The sequence below is a fragment of the Bolinopsis microptera genome, chromosome 9, assembly GCF_026151205.1.
Source record: "Bolinopsis microptera isolate Bmic1 chromosome 9, MBARI_Bmic_1.0, whole genome shotgun sequence".
Taxonomy (NCBI): Eukaryota; Metazoa; Ctenophora; class Tentaculata; order Lobata; family Bolinopsidae; genus Bolinopsis; species Bolinopsis microptera.
The window spans coordinates 6691038-6709959 of record NC_087080.1 but is presented as its reverse complement, the minus strand read 5'-3'; the positions used below and the strand labels follow the sequence as shown (position 1 = coordinate 6709959).

General features: G+C 36.8%; 3 protein-coding genes across 4 annotated transcripts in view; all 3 read right to left on the bottom strand.

Moving 5' to 3' along the window:
* The window catches only part of LOC134820646 (GTP-binding protein SAR1b-like), a 31900-nt gene extending 20006 nt beyond the window's left edge, over positions 1-11894 (bottom strand). Inside the window, exon 1 of one of the 2 annotated variants that reach the window (XM_063831150.1) lies at positions 11865-11894. The gene's annotated coding sequence lies outside the window, so the exon portion shown is untranslated. The remainder of the gene's footprint in view (positions 1-11864) is intronic. The other variant, XM_063831151.1, reaches the window with a different exon arrangement.
* LOC134820645 (PMS1 protein homolog 1-like) lies at positions 2026-6104 on the bottom strand. Its single transcript, XM_063831149.1, has 5 exons — positions 5973-6104; positions 5586-5805; positions 4628-4755; positions 4117-4325; positions 2026-3852 (listed from the first exon to the last, which is right to left on the bottom strand). Exons 1-5 carry the CDS (start codon positions 6102-6104, stop codon positions 2034-2036), a joined length of 2508 nt encoding a protein of 835 aa, XP_063687219.1. The 3' UTR covers positions 2026-2033.
* Positions 11895-15098: 3204 nt separating the features above from the next.
* LOC134820642 (UDP-galactose transporter senju-like) lies at positions 15099-17782 on the bottom strand. Its single transcript, XM_063831146.1, has one exon. The coding sequence runs from the start codon at positions 17674-17676 to the stop codon at positions 16627-16629; it is 1050 nt and encodes a 349-aa protein (XP_063687216.1). The 5' UTR covers positions 17677-17782; the 3' UTR covers positions 15099-16626.
* Between the last annotated feature and the right edge of the window lie 1140 nt (positions 17783-18922).

Genomic DNA, 18922 nt, shown 5'->3' with positions numbered 1-18922 from the left:
CTTTGAAAAGATCTTTAATAGGTTGAATGCATACGTTGGATCATATTCACCCTGCTACTATATGCGATTATTTGCAATTATATGCAATTATTTGCGAGTATAAATAATAAAATGTGATTTTAAGAGATAATATACGTGATTATATATGATTAGATGTGATTATATGCTATTATATGCTATTATATGCGATTATATGCGATTATATGCTATTATATGCTATTTTATGCAATTATTTTGCAATTATATGCGATTATTTGCAATTTTATGCTATTATATGCTATTATATGCTATTATATGCGATTATATGCGATTATTTTGCGATTATTTGCGATTTTATGCGATTATTGCTATATAATGGTTGTTGCATAGCATTATAAAACGTTTGTACTGCAGTTATGAATTCTGTAACCTGCTCATTCTGTGACAAGTCTTTTGCCAATAAATATAGTCTGTACTCACACATTAGTAGGTATCATCGAGAGAACCGAGAGTCAGATGAAAGTTCTGCAATTCTACAGCCGCTGTCAAAAGCTAACTCAGATGTGACTGATGTCAAAATGGAGGGTCCTGATTCTGTATGTTCAGATGCTGATACAATAGTTTCTGAAGAATCTCAGCAAGGTGGTTCTAACTCTGATGTACCAGGTAGTGGTGATGATGAATTTAGTGGTGTAACAAGTAGCGATGATGAGTCCAACAAAGAATATAGTGCTAAAGAGTTAGAATCTGATACTGACTGGCAACACGTAGGCAAGCGGAAAGGAGTACCCATCAAACAACCAAACAGTAAAAAGATATCGAGTTTACTTAAATCTCTAGACGTCCTGTTACAAAGTAAATTGTGTAAAGAGCAAAATAAATGTTTTGACATTTTATTCTCATACATGATGAAAACCGAATTGTTTGTTGTCTTGAAGCAGCGTTTAATTGACAGCGGAGAAGACCTAACAGATATTTTAAGTTTGGAAGAACGATCTCTATTGGATGCAGTTATCACCACTACAAGTCTATCTGATGTAAACAAACTGATGAACGAAAACACAACTATTGTCGATAAGATTCTCAAACTTTATCTGAATAAGTAGTTGGTGGAACTAACTACCTGTACTAGAACACCATTAACGTGCAACTGTTATACAATGATTTATGTACCCAATCTTACTCTTGATGATTTCAATTTATGATTATAATGTTGACAACAACAAATTATCAATTAAACGGTAGTTTTATTTGTCTCTCGAAATTTATCAAATTTATAACAAGCAAATTTAATAGTTAATAATAGTGAATGGTATGGAGCCTTAGCTACTCCCTAGACTCGACTTTGAACCCTGAACCTTTTGTGCAGAAGACGGATGTTCTAACCACTAGGCTACCTAACAGTTGTTATATCTTAAAGGGTGAAAATGTGGTTCAGATACTGTAGCTATTGCTTAAATGTCAGAAAATTGATGATAAGACTTGTAATTTCCAGGAGGTCGAGTGATGGTAACCCTACACCACATTTCGTTATGTCACCCTCTGCTTATTTGGAGTGGTGACTGGACCGGGGTAAATCGTAAAGAATCATTTGACCAGTAATCAAGTAACAGGAGCCTGCTTGGCAGCCGTTTAATCAGACTTTAGATCCTTTAGACAGGATTATTGATTTATTCATCATGACGTTCTGACGGGTAATCAAGTGACTCCTGTCACGTGATCTCGAGGTTCAAATAACATTCATGTCACATGATGCTTAAGCTAAACACGTGACCGGTGATCAAGTAACAGGAACCTGCTTGGCAACCGTTTAATCAGACTTTAGATCCTTCAGTCGGGATTATTGATTGATTCGTCATGACGTTCTGGCTCCTCATTGGTCAATCAAATGTCACGTGACCTTGACATTTAATTAACGAGCTTGTCACGTGGTTACATGACATGTGATCTGTCACGTGACGTGCTGTCACGTGACCTGGGGGCGTGCTGTGAGTGGCTGGGGGTCACTTGATGGCTGGCCTTCACACATTCCCTTCTACTAAAAAGTCTAATTTCTAAAATTCCCACAAAACTTCTTTTAAACTATTTCCATGTACACAAGAATCTGCTTGGTGAGTGTTAGAAAACAAGTCCATCACATCTGTTGGGGTTGGCTCGAATGTCGCAAAAGCTTTGCTCACTTTTGCAGCTTTACCTTTCAGAAACTGGCATATTTTATCACAACGAACCGAACTGTAGTCACAAATCGCCAGATCTGAATCACGTGTTGAGTTATTATGCCGCACAATCAATTCCAATGTTTCTATCACATCTTCTTTCCCAAACTCCGGTACATCATCACAAACATTAGTTATCTTGAACAGCCCATCATTTACTTTGTTGATACGAATACCGTTAATAGCCAGTGATTTCTCGTTAACATACGAGTGCTCTCCCATGGGATCTTCTGATGTTGGACAAGACATTAGAAATGAATACAGCTCCAATTTCAAATCACTGGGCCTCAAATCGAGAGAATCATCAGAGGTAGGCAGGCATGGTCCATATTTTAAGGAATGAGATCCCATGAGTTTTCTGTAGAGATTCACTTCCTGCGCCCTAGTTGGATTAAAAGCAAAGATCTTATCCTCCCACAACACTATCCACTCTTTGCCGAGCTTCAATGCTTTAGGGCAAGAAACAACTCCATTACTCTTTTTCTTGAACAGTAAATTTTCTTTAAGGTAGTGCATGTTACAGTTGAACTTACGTTTAGGAGGTTTACCGTTCGGTGAAGGGGTTGACAGTTTTCTTCTTTTGTCAGCCAAGTTTGGAGAAATACTCTTCTCTCTTTTCTTATTGCATGCTACATTCTTAGCTGCCTGTTTCATTATTTGTTCGGGTGAGATGAATTCCATTTTGAATTCGGAGTTGCCTTGACTAAAGGAATATATTGATGACTGTTTTGGGCCCTTATTTTCAGTTTTACTTTTACATCCATCGGAGTTGTGAAGGATATTGTCCAACTTTTTAGGAACCACTTGAGATTTTCTATCCGTGTCTTTAAGTGGTGTAATTTCATTCGTAATAATGCCAGGGCCAGTGATCAAGTTTGGTTTGACCTCCTGATCTTCATCAAGTGAAGTTGGACTAAATAATTCTTGTGAATCAAGTTCTCTCTCTAAATCAGACCAAATAGATAGATTTACTGCTGAAGTGACCTGTTCCTCTTCATCTTCAGAATAGATTGGTGGTTTGTTTGGGACTCTATTGGAATTATCAAGGTCAAGTATAGTTTTATTTTCCGAATAATCAGGAGGACTGGAGAGGTCAGTAATGTTATGTGAGTCTGATATCCCACCAAGAATTTCAGGAGTACTGCAGAATAAATGGCCTTTTTGGTCATTCTTTCTATCTGAAGCTGAAATCTTGTTAATAGTGCTAATTTTCAGTGGAAATGACCCTTGAGCACAGTTATTTGTTGTTTCCATTGTACTTTTATCTGCTAGTTTGGATTCTGGAGATGATGATACCGATACAGTTGACTGAGATGTCAGGTTACGGTCATAAAAATCCTGAGTCTGATTCATCGACTCTTCTTCAAGAGGGACTATCACATTAAGGACTTGCTTTCTGACAATATCTTCAACAATTGAAATCAATTCAGCTTCATTTCTACAAATAACAGCGGATTTATCTACTTCGACATTAACATCGATAAGTGATGATTCAAGGCTGATAATCACAGCTCCATTTGGAAATGAATTATCGTAAAGCTTTTTAAGAGACTTCAATAAAGCTTTAAACTTTACCAATCTTTTGTTAACTATTACAAATGGAGGTTTCCGTGCAGACTTGGCTGTGGCTGACAGCATACCAGTTATTTTCACTCCACTGAAATATAGTGTGTCACCAACCATTTGGACTGATTGTTAAGAAATAAATTTAGATGAGATATAAAGCTTTAACCGATATTCGTGGTAATCACTGAAATCATGTATTATGTAATATTATCTGATTAAAGCTCATATTACATATTATATAGGTTAATATGGACATTGGATAAGTCGAGCCCTCTCTTATATTCAGCTGCTATCAATTTTCAACAATGGATCAAATGCACAAGGTATAACAACAAAAAGAGGGATGTCAACAAACCTTTCACCATCACTACAGTAAGATATACTGGTCATATCACCAATATTTCCATACACACTGGATAAGCTGTCTTTGAGCTGTTTTGAGCTGGCATGCTGCCAGACCAACTGTTTGTTGTGTCGTAGCATGAACCGAACTGAGGGATTTGCAATAGCTATCCCACGGACAAAGTTGTCAATCTCATTCAACTGTTCCTTTCCTTTTTTACCCTATCGGTATGTAAAGTTCAGTTGACAGAATTGCAAAGATAATGGACAAATAAATTAAATGGTACCAACAAAAAATATAATTTTCTTAATGCTTAATACAGTTAAACCCTGATTTACCGCGGAGTTTGGGGAAAGAAAAAATCCGCGGTAAATCAAGGTTCGCGGTAAATCAGGGTTTTGTTTGTTTACATTATACATGTTAAGTTCTTATTTGGAGGAAAGAAAATAGCCCCAGTATATCAGGGTTTGCGGTAAATCGGGGTTTTACTGTAGTAATATTCAGAATTATCAAAACTACAAACCTGATAGAACTTTTTTCTGACAGGTAAATTTTTGAAGAGGTCAGTCACTATGAAAGTTGTGCCAACATTGTTGTGAGAAGTTCCTGTATCGGTCAGAACCCCAACAGAGCTCACAGTGTATGATTTAGCTGTTGGAAATTATGAAAAATAAATAGATTACTAGAAAGCCCGTGGTCACAGAGAAATAGCTAATAGTATTCTGTGATTTTTATTGGGGGTGTCCAACCCCAAAAAAACCTATTCTCAAAATGGAAATTTGAGGTAAAGTTGGGTTTTTTTGGGTTTTTATTACAAAAAAATGTTAGAATTGATATTATTTACACCTATATTCAATCGAGACCAAGTTATATATGTTACCCTCCATCATCCCCACTATCAATTATGATATGTTTCATTTGCTTTATGTATTTTTGTATATTTTGGTTTTTAAATAATTGGATGAAAAGTTACAAAAACGAGGTGAAAAAGCCCAAAAAAACCCATAAAAACTTACCCCAAAACGGGAATTTGAGGTAAAATGGGTATTTTAGGGTTTTTTTGGGGTTGGACACCCCCTTTATTGTATCAAAAAATATCCCACCGAACCAAAGATACATACTTTTGTTTAAAATGTAAATCACACTTATCACAACGATCATAATGCCACACCTATAGTATTTGCCTGTGCACATGTGCATTTCAAGATTAGAAGGCCTGGGCCGTGGCTGCATGGAAGATGGTAATAGTTTTCTTTGCTTTTTGGTATGAAACTTTCACAGATAGTATATTTATGTATACAATACAGCAATACTTGTTTTAAATAAGCAAAATTTTCGCCATGTCATTGTTCAAAATTCAGAAGTCACCATGAAAGCTTGTAACTAACAACAACGATTTATCAGAATCAAGTTTAGAGAAATTGATACAAAGTTGTTCAAATAGTAAATTCTTACAAGAGATTCAAGAAGAAGCTACTAACCAATTTTGTCGGATGACTGTCGAGTTATCATAGCCAATTTTGCAACAGAACAAATGGCTGAAACTGCTTCCCCTCTAAACCCATATGTATTCACACCAGAAATATCAGAGAAAACTTTCAGTTTTGATGTGAAATGAGGAAGTGCTACAGAGGACCGATTTTGTTCTTCAATACCGCAGCCATTGTCTCTTATCTCAATTTTACTCAAACCGTTATCTTCCTGTAATTACAGTCGTTTTTAAAAATAAGCAAAATCATGAAACATTACATTGTGGCCAATTGCTAAATGTCAAACATATCTTTTCCTTAAATTTTGTTTTCCTTATCTAAATTCAGTATTTTACGGAACTTGTAGAAAAAATACAAGCAGCAAAATTTGTATCTTACTAGTCGTATTTCAATAATAGAAGATCCTGCATCAAGAGAGTTTTCAACTAACTCTTTAACTATGGAATAAGGAGATGTTATAACTTGTCCACTACAAACTGATCGAATTGTTTCGCTGCTTAATTTTTCCATACCTGGTAAAATATTGTGATTGTACAAATTATAAATTATTTGAAGATTTATATATAAAATTTTAAGAGTAGAAAAAGATTGAGAGGCAGGTAATGGCCATGTGTTGTTCGACTGACTTGTTCAGACTGTGAACTACACAAAGCAGTGGTGTAACAAAGGGCCCGCCTAAGATGGCGAAGCCCCCCCCCCCCCCCCCCTAAGATGGCACTATTTCAATCATTTAATCTCAATTGGAATGACAATTTTAGAAAGCACAGTTTATGACAGGCCTCATAAACCCTAAAAGGGTTGTTGATATTACGCTGTGTTTAGTTTTAGTACAAGCAACATTTTAATTGGCTGTATCTTCGGTTGTGTAGGATATTTTTTGACGCGATTTAAAGTTACTAACAAAAAATACTATCAATATTAGCTTCCTCCCTGTGACCACGGGTTTTCTAGTCTTACTTATAATTCAAAGAATTATTTATGTATGTACGACCACCCACGTGCAAATAGATAAGAAATAAGAAGTTAGGTAAAAATCAAAAGGTTGCATAGCAATAGTGTTGTAATGCACACGTGCAACAAGAATTGTTGGAACGGCATCTTGATCGGTTTTGTGGTAATTACGTTGTGTTTAAAGTGTTTAACATTCAAATAAAAAAAAGGGAAAATTATTCAAACAATATACCCATAATATAACAATAACCATATATAAAAATTCTATATAAAAATTCTATATAAAAACCCTTTGTTGTAGTAGTAAAAGTAGCCAATTCAATTTGTTGGCTCTAAATTAATATCTCAATCTGATATCTTAACTATACTACCACTTTTTATCCCTCTTTCTCCTCTTAGAGCAATAATTGTCGTTCTTAATAAGTCAAATCTTATTCTTTTCCTGATAAAAGTCATCGCTTCACTGTACCTTTGGCCTGATTTTCTAGACATTCTATCAGCTAACTTTTTGAAGAACGTATTTGCTTCTCTTCCCATTTCAATAGGACTATTGCATTGGTGTAAATGTTCCATGTTCCACCTCGACAATCCTTTTGTTGTACATGTTTTTCTTCTGTCTCTCATGGCTAGTGTACATACTCATTGGAGATCCAAGAGCCTTATTGAGCCAATTGGAATTGGCTGTATTTTTGGCTGGGATGGATATTTTTGGATTCGATTAAAACTTTTTTCAAAGAATACTACTAGCTTCATTTCTGTTACCACGGGCTTTGTATGTTGTAGCATATATATAATATTTAGGTTTATCTTTGTGACAGTATACTCATACCTGATCAACCAATAAAAAATATTTGAAAATTGTCGTTCCAATCATACTTGATATGACTCGGAGCTGTGCCGACCCACAAATTGATTATCAGTCAGTTAAAGTCCATCTAAGTAATTTAAATATTTGCTTGTAAACATGGCACACGAAATATTTTTTCATATGATGATGATGAAAATCTAAATATTATAGGCTACAATGAGCATTTTAGTAACAAATAGTTTTATACATTATGATTACAGAGGATCTGATATTTAGATATATATTGCTGTGCTGTAAAAATTGACTTTATTTATTTATTTATTTATTTATGAAAGATCTGAAATTTAAAAAATAAAAACCCTAAAAATATTTACACCCCAAGTTAAAAATATAAATACTTTATTTGTAAAAACACTATCAAATAAGGTGGTTGATCAGTCACTTGTGTCATTACGACGACGTCGTTATATCAAGTCAAAATATTCCCCAAAATAATTTAAAGACGATTCCCGATCAAAAACGTTTTTGGTAGAAAAAGTTTTTCGAGTTACATAAATATCAATGGAGATGCAATTTTATAGATAAAATCAATAAAGCTTAAAAGTGAAGCCCAAAACAAAGTAACACACCCAACAATGGTTGAGATGTGATACATCCAAGCAGTCTAAGTCAACAATAATATCATGTGAGTTAATATAAAACTAGCTCCAATGTTCATGTAACCAGACAGGTTCTACCAATCCGAAGAGTAAAGTAGGTTTCCATTCAGTCAGTAGTAAACAGTGTCTAGCACTGGTCGTCCTAAGAGGGACTCCCCATTTATTACAGGCCTGGGTAAGGCCGCGTACATACCAATGGATAGAGCATTGGCCGTCTAGTGTAGGGACTTGACTCCCCAGCTAGGCGTGGGTGGGCCCTGTAGAAATACAGATCTTCCTTCTTAGCTTGAGGTCATCATTATTTACACATTCACTGCAGATTTGGATGAACTTTGGATCTCTGGAGCAGTTTAGGATCGCCAAGTGTGGAGTACCCAGATCTTCCAGATTGGAGACCTCGTTACCAATACTGAGAAGATATGAGGCTTGGTCCCTAAGGTCTTCGTCAACATGACCACAACTAGTCAGTATATGAATTGCAGTTTGTTCTTCATGACCACAGGAGCAATAGGGAGATGGCCATTTCAGTCTGTCAAGGACAAAAAGAAATGAGTTTAGAAGATTGTTTTTGTAAAACAAGCTCATGACTAGAACCTCAGTTTCTCTGCTAGTATGATAAGGGAACTTCAGGGGGTGGTAGACACCACGGGAATTTGAGACCAGCCCTCCATTTGTAACTGGTTCTTAATAGATTCCTGCCATACGAATTCAGTGAATTGTTTGATAGAGACCTTGGTGTAATGGCAGGCTTTCCTAGAGAGCTCGAACAATTTCGAGGCATCATTCAGTCCAATTATTATTGCATCACCTGGCAGAACAGAGTCAGCATGTACTTCAACCTTCCACTTTAGAAATTTCAACACATCCCGCATCTGGCCCAGAATTTTTGTGTTTCCGGATTCTATCTCTCTGCATATGAAGTCATGGTGTACATCGATATGTATACTACTGAATACCTTCAGGTAGTGCTTTACCGATATTATTCTGTTTGTAACCCGGAGTGGGGGTATTCCCAAGATGACCTCTAGTATGGCATTTTGAACATTGAAGACTGCTCCCACAGCAGATTTTGCAACCTTGTGCCAAAGTTTGTTCAGTTCCAGCATGTTGGCATTAGTTTGCCAGATAAACGAGCCATAGAAGAGGGAGGAAAACATCACAGTTTTGGCCAACCTCACTAGGACCTTTTGGTTCATCCCCCAATTACGGTTTGTATACCTGCTCAGACAAACCCAGCGGTAGATTAGCTTGTTGTATACATCCTGGCTGTGCTGCTTGAAGTTCAACTTACTGTCAAGTGTTATACCAAGTACTTTGCTGCTGTCTGTGAGATAGATGGTGTTTCCACATAGATCAAAGGATTTGGGAACAGCTGAAGCATCTTGGCATTGGAAACATATAACTTCTGTTTTATTCACATTACAGTTTATGACCATCCTCCATTGAGAAGTCCATTCCCCTATGAATCCCATCGCCAGCTCTAGGTAAAAGAGACATTCTTCAAGATCTTTTCCAGTCACTTTGATGGTTCCATCATCTGCAAATTTGAAGGCCTGAATCTGCTCATACAGTTGACACAGGGTCTCCATGTCGAACACATAAAATTTGAAGAGGATTGGTGACAGAACAGAGCCGTGTGGCAGCCCATAATCGAGGCACATCCTAACAGGACCAATGAAACCATTTAGGAGGAGGCTTACCGTCCTCCCAAAGAGGAAACTATCAATTGTTCTTAGGTAGCATCCATGCACACCAACCTTCCATAGTTTCACTAGCAGGCCTTGTTTCCACACCGAGTCAAATGCTTTTTCGAAGTCAATGAATAGGCAGAGAACGGTCAGTTTTTTCATCATGTCTCCTTTAATTCCAGCTGTTAGCCTGTGCAGATACCTTATAGTGTTTCTACCTTTTGAGAAGCCTTCTTGGTTGCTATCAATGAGTCCGATAGTGAAAAGATATGTTTCCAGCCGGCATGCAAGAATCCGTTCAAAGAGTTTGCCTAAATATGAAGAGATTGAGATTGGTCTGTAAGAACCAGGCTTTGCATAACTGCTCTTTCCTTCTTTTTTCAGAAATATTATGTTAGATGCATTCCAAACCCATTTTCCATTTCTCAGGCAGAGGCTAAAAAGTATACTCAGGGCATGCAATGCGTTTGGACCAAGGTGTTTGAGCATAGATGGATGAACTTGGCAGTTGTCGAAACTTCCTGCTGTGGATTTATTTCCCTTAATTATACCAAGGATTTCCCCGTGTGTTACTGGGCAGTAAAGCTTTGAGCTGTGTTGAGAGTTATCCATGGAATCAGCAAATGGCTGAAATCCATCCTCTTTGATTTCTGAGTATAGTTTGTTGGTTTCATTATAGAAGTTCTGATCAAATGTATCTATGTTTTCTACAATGTGCTTACCCATGAAGAATGTCTCAAACAACTCTTTTTCTATTTCTTTATTCTTTGTCATGACTGTCCCATCCTCATTAACCAGAGCTTCCACTTGTTGGTCAGTTGGAGGCTTAAAAAGTCTGTTGAAGTCTTTCCAGAATTTGTTTGCTTGAGCTACATTTAGATTTTGGGTCTTGTTCACTATAAACTGCTGACATGCTTGTTTCCTTGTTTCCTCAAAGATTTCTTTTGCTGCTTGAAACCTCTCAAAGGCTACATCTGTGTTTCTGGTCAGGTAGGTTCCAAGCGCATCCTTTAGTTCTTTTGATTTAGATGACAGCTCATCCTCAAACTCAAAGGTTATAGAACCAGATGCTGTTAGGCGACAGTGTTTAATGACTAAGCCTTTGTGGTGTTTGTTGAACTCTTTCCTGATATCACGACTGGTGCGGATGTTAGTGTCACCTGGTCTGACTGCCACTCTTATCCGTTTAAGCTTATCTGCATTCTGGCTATCCCTAGTAGATTTAGTCATTGTGTGGAGACTCTCAACCAAGTTTGTAGGAAGCAAAGCACTTCGATGGTGATTCGCATTACTTGCTCTACTGGTCACTCCACTATAGGATGGTTTACTGGCAATACTAACAAGGTCCTCTACCTGATCTGACATGAGATTAATTGTATTTGCCGTCTTGGTAACCTTCTTTTCTATTCGCCTTAGCTTGAGGGCAGCACTGCCATATACTCTATTGCAGGGTGGACATAGAACCTTGACATAGCCAGGGGACTTTGTAATAAAATCAAATTCTGGTTTAGTAAGGGGTCTGCTAGAGCATTGGTTGTGAAAATACATGTTACAACCATCACATTCAATTCCCGATCCACTGGAATCACTTTTGTCTGTGACTTCCCCAGCACATACTTGGCATGGATATAACACTTTGCCAGACTTGTTTTTTGGAAACAGCCCTTCAAAACTGTCATCTTTTGTTTTAAAATCCACAAAATCACCATTTTTGAATATCACCTGTATGTCAGATTCATTGTATTCACTTAGCCCGTTGTTGTAAATTACGCTGGACTTCAATAGTTCGATCCTGCCGTCCAAGTCGTAGTCCTGTGGGGCAATCAGCTGAAGTTTACGGTGTATCTTGTCAATCTGGGGGGTTGAGACATTAGTCAAGGAAATAATAGTTTCGCCTGGCATAGTACCAAAGAGGATGAAGATACCAAAACCAAATCCACGCTAATTAGATAGTAGTAAGGAGGTTGGGCCAAAGACTGGATCAAAATCGAAAAAGTTTGAACCAACCGGAGAGGTTCCGACTTATGGGTCGGACTCCCTTTGTATATTTGGGAAGACGAGAAGAAGGAGATCTTCAGTTTCAGGTATTGAGGCGTTATCTGGTCTGAGTTTTCGTATTGTCTTATCTACGGTCCCACTACTTGTTTGCGTACATGTCACATACCTCAAATTATTTGTTATATAGTAGTGTTGAAAGTATGAATTTTTTCATAAACTGTATGTTTTTTTTTTTTTTAATCTAGACACTTATTTTACTTCGGAGTATTCCAACAGCCATATTGCAATTGTTACACAAGTGCAACCAGCCAATTACAGGAAGCCGAAGGATTTGTTTTTAGCCAGTGACGGTTAAGGTAGTGTGTACCATACTTTCTTCGCCCGAGACTTTGCTGCAATGTGCAGCTCCTCATTTAACACTCACACCCGATTTCTCGAGTATTCGACTGAGTAGACCGGGGGGCTGCATAGACCACTCACGATCCTTAGCTGAATGTCAACGACACTCACCCCACGACCAGGCAGGCAGTGGGATTTGAACCCGCAACCTCACGATTGCAAAGCTGGCTAACCAACTGCGCTACATTAAAAATGTAATATTAAGGCCGGGATCATTCCCTGAAAATGTAGCATTCTTTGAATATTTGAAAATAACGTAAAAAATGCAATGTTTAATTTTAGTAAAATGGGAAACAAAAAAATAAATTTGTATTTCAACATTAAAAAGCAAAAAGCCTTACAAACAAAAAATCGTGCTTGGTTATTAATCATACAAATTTATAAATTAATTGATGATTCCAACTTTTTCTATTTCGTAGCTCCATGCTTTTACTGACGATGTTAATGGGTGGCACTTTGTCATGCGTTGTATGCGCGGCCCAGCCCCCTGTATCGCAGAAACGGTACACTTGGTGAAACGACAATGGGGGTTACGACGTGATACAAGGACGTCCGCCAAAATCGCAAATTTTCAGACCACCCCTTGATCCCCCTGTCTGAGTGTGTTCAAATTTTCAAAACCACCCCTCTCCGGACGTCGGGATTTATAGCTACTTTTAAGATTACAAATAAAACCAACTCATTGTTTAAATAAAATTCAAAAGGTGAAATAAATGGGAATTTTTCGTTTATTCTGCCAAAATTTCCGGACGTTCGGATTTTCAGGAACCGCCCCCTCCCCATGTCCGAAATTCAAAAACCGCCCGACTTCCTATTTGCAGGACGTCCTAAGTAGATGGCCCCTATATACAGTTACAAATTATCTATGCCAAATTTGTCATACGTTGTATGACCCGCCGCGCACGAGTGCGCAGATCCCCTGTATCGTAGTTAACGGGTGATACTCGTAAAATATCTGTTCCATATATTCGCCGAGTCCAACTCGGCGCGCGTCCTGGTAGGTTTGAGGTTGTAAACCTACAATATCGTAGAAACTCTACATTTAGTGAAACGACGTGATTCGATACGTTGCGATGCCAAATGCGCGCGCGTATCATGAATTCAATGTAATACATAAGTAAGTACATACGTACGTATATACGTGCGTGGCAGCGCAGCGCGAACAACACCACAAAAAAGTACTTGGCGCCTTCCGTTCAAGACGTTTTGGGTGTAACTTTGTATCTACATTAGCGAGACCATAACGGTGAACTATTATAGACACGGTTACGTGGGAGTTTCTTCTTAAATTACCAGAAACTAACTGTAGAACCTTAGATATTGATAATTGCGTCACTATAATAATTCATGTGTTTCATTACAGAGAATGACCTCATCTTAAGAAAATAAGATGTTTCGCTTTCCAGCGAAAATGAATTAGTGACGTATTCTACATTCTAACGAATGAGATCACCAGAAATGTCCAGGCCAACACGAACTTAATTTTACAAGGACGATTTCAGTCTTGATCGGACCGATCGGTGTGCTTTTACGGCTAAAAACACTTAAATCCGTTTGTTTTAATTTAATTATTGTACGAGCTTCTACTGAGTGAACAATCAACCCAACATGTTTTCAACTCCTAGACAAAAGAAGAACAGTATTTCAGTATAGATCAACCTGTAATTGAAAAATAATCATGTGTCTACGATGCAATTCTAAACATTACAAAAATAAGAACGATAAGAAGGTAGAGAAAAATATGGACCTTGATACATGTACTAGGACGACTGTTAGCTATTACCAGAGGTGCCCTTTGATTAAAAAACAGCCCATCCTTTGTTTTACCTCTTCAGAAATAGAAAACTATAGGTATTAACCAGTTAAAGCCATTCAATTGTTCTGCAGAAATCTTATTCCTCAGTCATTTCACATTTGTGATCTCGCAGTTCATTGAAATTAGTTCAAGTCATATGATCAAACGTAATAATGTAAACAACAAACTTTAACTTCTTCTGAATGGAAGAGCAAAAATTATGAGCTTAGAAAGTTAACCCGATTTATGTATCATTAAGTTATAAGCGTTAGGTAGTAGGTCAAAACTCAGTTATATGCGATCCATTGGCATGAAGTGGAACGGTATTTTATCCAAAATATCGTTCGCCACAATATGGGGTCTGGCATAAAAGAGGTCTGAGCGTAGCGTGGTTTTGGGATTGACTTCCCATATTTTACATCTAAAATCGAATGTTTAAAATGTCTAGTTTAACTATCATTTCAGGACGATCCAAATATCTTAATACCTCGGGTATTCTTAATTAAAATTTAGCGTGGATTTTCGGTGCACATTTTGTAAACATTTTCAAAATTGTATAGAAAATTCATAACATGATGAATTTAAATTTAGTTCCACCTTTAGAATTTGTCGGGTACTACCAAAAGCGTAATCACACAGCAGGCCATGTCCGAAAATATGTTTGACACCAGATTCTTGTAACTTTGTAAGTTATAGTATAATTCAATCTCTATTATAGTTGGATTAATTAGGTTAGTACTCTGCACAAAGTGGAAAATTATGTTATTTTATGACTCAAAATTCTGTGTTTATTGATTAGGTAAATTATAAATACTTTTGGATCATCCTAAACAACTTTAAAATCTAAGATCACATAATAAAATTAACACATGATAATAATAATAATCGAATGAACTTGACAAATTAGTCTGAAAATTTTATGAACTTTAATGAAAAGGACGATTTTCGAATAAAGGGTAAATATTTTTACTCATTTTTACATTATGAATATCAAATTCAATTGGAACGAACAAGCCTTATATTCTTATATATGTGGACTGCCAGATGCCAAACATTCCAGAGGGACCTTTTGTAAGCTAATTTTGCAATTAGAATGTGACTTCATTTAAGTAGGGGTCGTTCACATATTACGTAATCAACTGAGGACAGGGGGAGGGGGTTTCCATATGATTACGCTAGTGTAATTTTGAGACAATAGTTGTGTGTGAAACTGATTACGGAGGGGGGAGGGGGTTAAAAATTGTCCAAAAAGTGATGACGTAATATGTGAACGACCCCTAACAGCAAACATACAAATATTGTACAAGTATCAAAGTACAATTAATATGAAAGTAAATAAACACATCTCAAAAACAGATTAAAGGCAAAAAAGTATTGGAAAACTGACGTCACATAAATAAAGAGTAGACAAATTGATTAAACAGAACATACACATTGAACAAACTGGTCTACACTACTTAAAGACGGAATTTTTTGTCGCAGAAGGGGACTACCGTGATCAGAAATTCTATCAACTACTGATTAGATAAGGCAATTAGAGTAGAACCTCTGAAATCTAGTTGACATCTGGCTTTATATGATTATTATAACGTGCAACATATTAGACCAAACAAAACCAACACACAGTGTCCTATAAATAAACAACATAACCATATTACCGTAACAAATACCTTTAAGTCATATATATATACGTAACAATAACACCACAACATGTTCAACAATCTGTATAACAATTCTTTAATAATGTGAAGAGAGATTCAGTTCATGATACTCATATTATATAATTCCTCGATCTCGAAGATTTAAAAATTGGCAACAACTTAACACATTCATTTATAACAACTAGCTAACCTAGAGAAACTTATAATTTACATTACATTTATAGCAAGTCTAGAAAACAGCTGAGCCGACCTAGTCCTTTATTGGGCATTATTTTCGGCAGTCATAATATTGTGGGGTTATTACTTATTATGTTCGAGAATTTTGTTATGTGGGGTTTTTAATTTTTTGAGTGTGCATTTTTATTCAAGTGAGTCCAACGTTTTTCCACAATGTTTCGTTATTATTATCCCTATAAACTGCACTATAAACTACACTATAAACTAAACTATAAACTACACTATAAACTAAACTACACTATAAACTGCACTATAAACTGCACTATTTATCAGCACTATCTGCACTATTTATCAAACACGATCAAAACATGTTTGGTCGTCAGAACGTTTCTAGCGTATAAATTTTGCTGCGACTTTGAAAATGACACAAAACTTTCATCATTATAACCGAAGAAAATAATACCCAATGAAGTATACTGAATTCATTACACCAACATATCTTGATTAATAGTCAAAAATTGGTCTTAAATAAAAGCTAATATCAAAACCTCCGCGATAAACAGTTGTATAATGCGGCATATCTTGGCATTTACTTCGAGCACAAAGGATGGAAACATTAATTGCATGATCATAAAAACAGCAGTGTCTAAAAGCTTGTTTTATTTCTCACCTTGAAAGACTGAAAGTGAAAGCAGGACAATCTTCCGATAACAAACTCCGGTTTAGATATTGTATATTACAGGTTGGGCCAGAATTAACATCATTGGTTTAGTTGATCATATTCAGAGACACATCAATAAACAGAGGGTCCTGATACTTCCAATTCAACGTAAGTAAAGTTAATTCTGGTCCGCCCCTTACTTCTAAAAGCTACCATTAAAAACACTGTAGTCTTTTTATACCTTATCACTGGAACTAATAATCCTTGGCCTATTATTATTAATATTTTCTTTACTTAATTCTCTACTGTCCGCAGCACTGTTATTTACAGGGTTAGCTGAGTAAAGATACGTCGCTACGAATATTAATAATATACTGATAATCGTGTTAAACCCTATCGGAACACCGAAGAAAACCATGGCAAGCACAGCGGTGAACACGATTTCCAGCGCGCTGGCGAAACTTTTTAAGATTGAGTTCAAGTATCGGAGGAACAAACTGACTACTATCCCAATACAGGTCTGGTTAATAATTATGTAGATAACTTTGAAGGAGAGGACAGGTTGGAGGTTCTGATAGCTGAGGAAGGTGAAAACCTGACCGTTGTAAGTAAGAAGGACGAGGTTGCAGAAGATGCTGTCCAGGTATAGGAACACGTTCTGTACCATCACAGGGGTGTCCCGACCAAGGGTTTTAAGGATGAACTCCGTGTAGACTCCCGCAAAACAGGATGATAGAACTTGAAGTAGGATTAGCACGCAGTATATGTTCACGTCCAGTGATACTTTTCCGATATCGTTTTCTTGTAGCCTTTGAACAGTACAGCCAATAGTCAGTAATATTAGAGACAACCACTGCATCCGTGTTAACTGTTTCTTGAATATAAACTGGAATAAAACCCCAGTGACCACTACCCGGAACTGCATGAGAACGAAATAGGAAGTAGGATCGAACCAAGACAGGCTAGTAAACTGGAGGTTGTTGTAAAGGCAATACAACACCGCCGGTATAAAATAATAGCCAATAAGGGCTGTTCGCTTTCTTATCTCGATCTTAAATTCCTCCCATGAATTCTGACACACGAATATGACGACCGAAGTGACAAGCTTGGCTGCTTCAGCCAATAACACCACAGTGGCCGTGTTGTATTCGTATTTATGATCTGGTTTTTGGGTAGCGGTCACTGTTAGTCCTTGGGTTATGAAGAGAGCCATGTAAACGACGAATATGACGGCACATCGTTTCTTTGGGAAGAGTTTGTGATAACGCTCCCATAATGTGTTCATCCTCCTATAAAGGTATGTTTGTTAGTGAAAGGTATGTTTGTTAGTTAATATTAAGGTATGTTTGTTAGTGAAAGGTATGTTTGTTAGTATATATTAAGGTATGTTTGTTAGTGAAAGGTTGAATCTGATGAGCGGGGGATGTGGTGCAACTTTGTTTTGACACGTGATATCAATTAACCAATTAAAGAATTCCACATTCAACAATCAAATTCACTGTTTACTGTCCGTGTCAAAACAATTGTGTCTCACTTCCCCAACACTATCAGCTCCTTGAATAAAAATTCAATACAGTATAACAGTACTATCATTATTCGCAAATTTTGAAAGTATGAAAACAATTGTACATTAAAAGTCTGCAATAATAATAATAGCATTTCCACTCAACAGTATTACTACAAACAACTAACGTCGCAAAAGTCAAAATATGTTTATTTTGGAAGTTACATTGAACAATAAAATATTATATAAAAACGGAAATGTGTATTAAAAACAACTAGGGAAACACTTAGCAACTAGCAAACAACAACCATACAAGCAGTGCCAGATCGTATTAAAAGTGATCCTTTACAAACAAATTTCTATTACAAATACATGTTTTGAGGATTAAAAGGACTCTTTTAAAATTAAGCTATGCATAACTTCTGTAATCTACATCACGCAGCAAATATTGCGTTGAGTAGAATAGAAGTAACGCCCCAGCCCTGTGAACTATGCTAAATATGCAATATATTTGTCTTCCAAGCCCTAACTAAGGGGCCGTTCACATATTACGTAATCAGCCGAGGGGGGAGGGCCAGGGGGGGGGGTTTCCAAATCATTACGTTAGTGTAATTACGGAGGCCGAGGGGTGTTACAAATTGTCCAAAAAGTGATTACGTAATATGTGAACGGCCCCTAAGGTAAAAAAGGTTCTCAACACTTACATGGTCGAAAAATTTCGAATCCAAATTCGAAATAATGATATTCCAACGAATTTAACAAGTTCAAGGATGAAGTCATCCCAATGATATTATGATTATAATTGATCAAATTAATTTCCACGGCAACAAAGTAAACTGGTAAACAGGAGCTTGAGCTAAACTTAATATGTAAAATCCGGATTGGAATATTGTTAATGAGTCGCATGGTTGCAATGTATTCTTGTGTAAATTTGTATTGATCCCGTTTGATGCGACAAGGAAAAATGCTCTTATCAGGAAAGGAATTACTCAACGTTTAAATGTTACAACATTGTTGTCGCATCAAA

Coding starts and splice junctions, on each gene's coding strand:
- LOC134820642 (XM_063831146.1), bottom strand. CDS start 17,676: ATGAACACATTATGGGAGCGTTATCACAAACTCTTCCCAAAGAAACGA.
- LOC134820645 (XM_063831149.1), bottom strand. CDS start 6,104: ATGGAAAAATTAAGCAGCGAAACAATTCGATCAGTTTGTAGTGGACAA. Junction 4,756..5,585: donor ACAGTCATCCGACAAAATTG/GTTAGTAGCTTC, acceptor AATTTCCAACAG/CTAAATCATACACTGTGAGC. Junction 3,853..4,116: donor TACTGTAGTGATGGTGAAAG/GTTTGTTGACAT, acceptor ACTATATTTCAG/TGGAGTGAAAATAACTGGTA.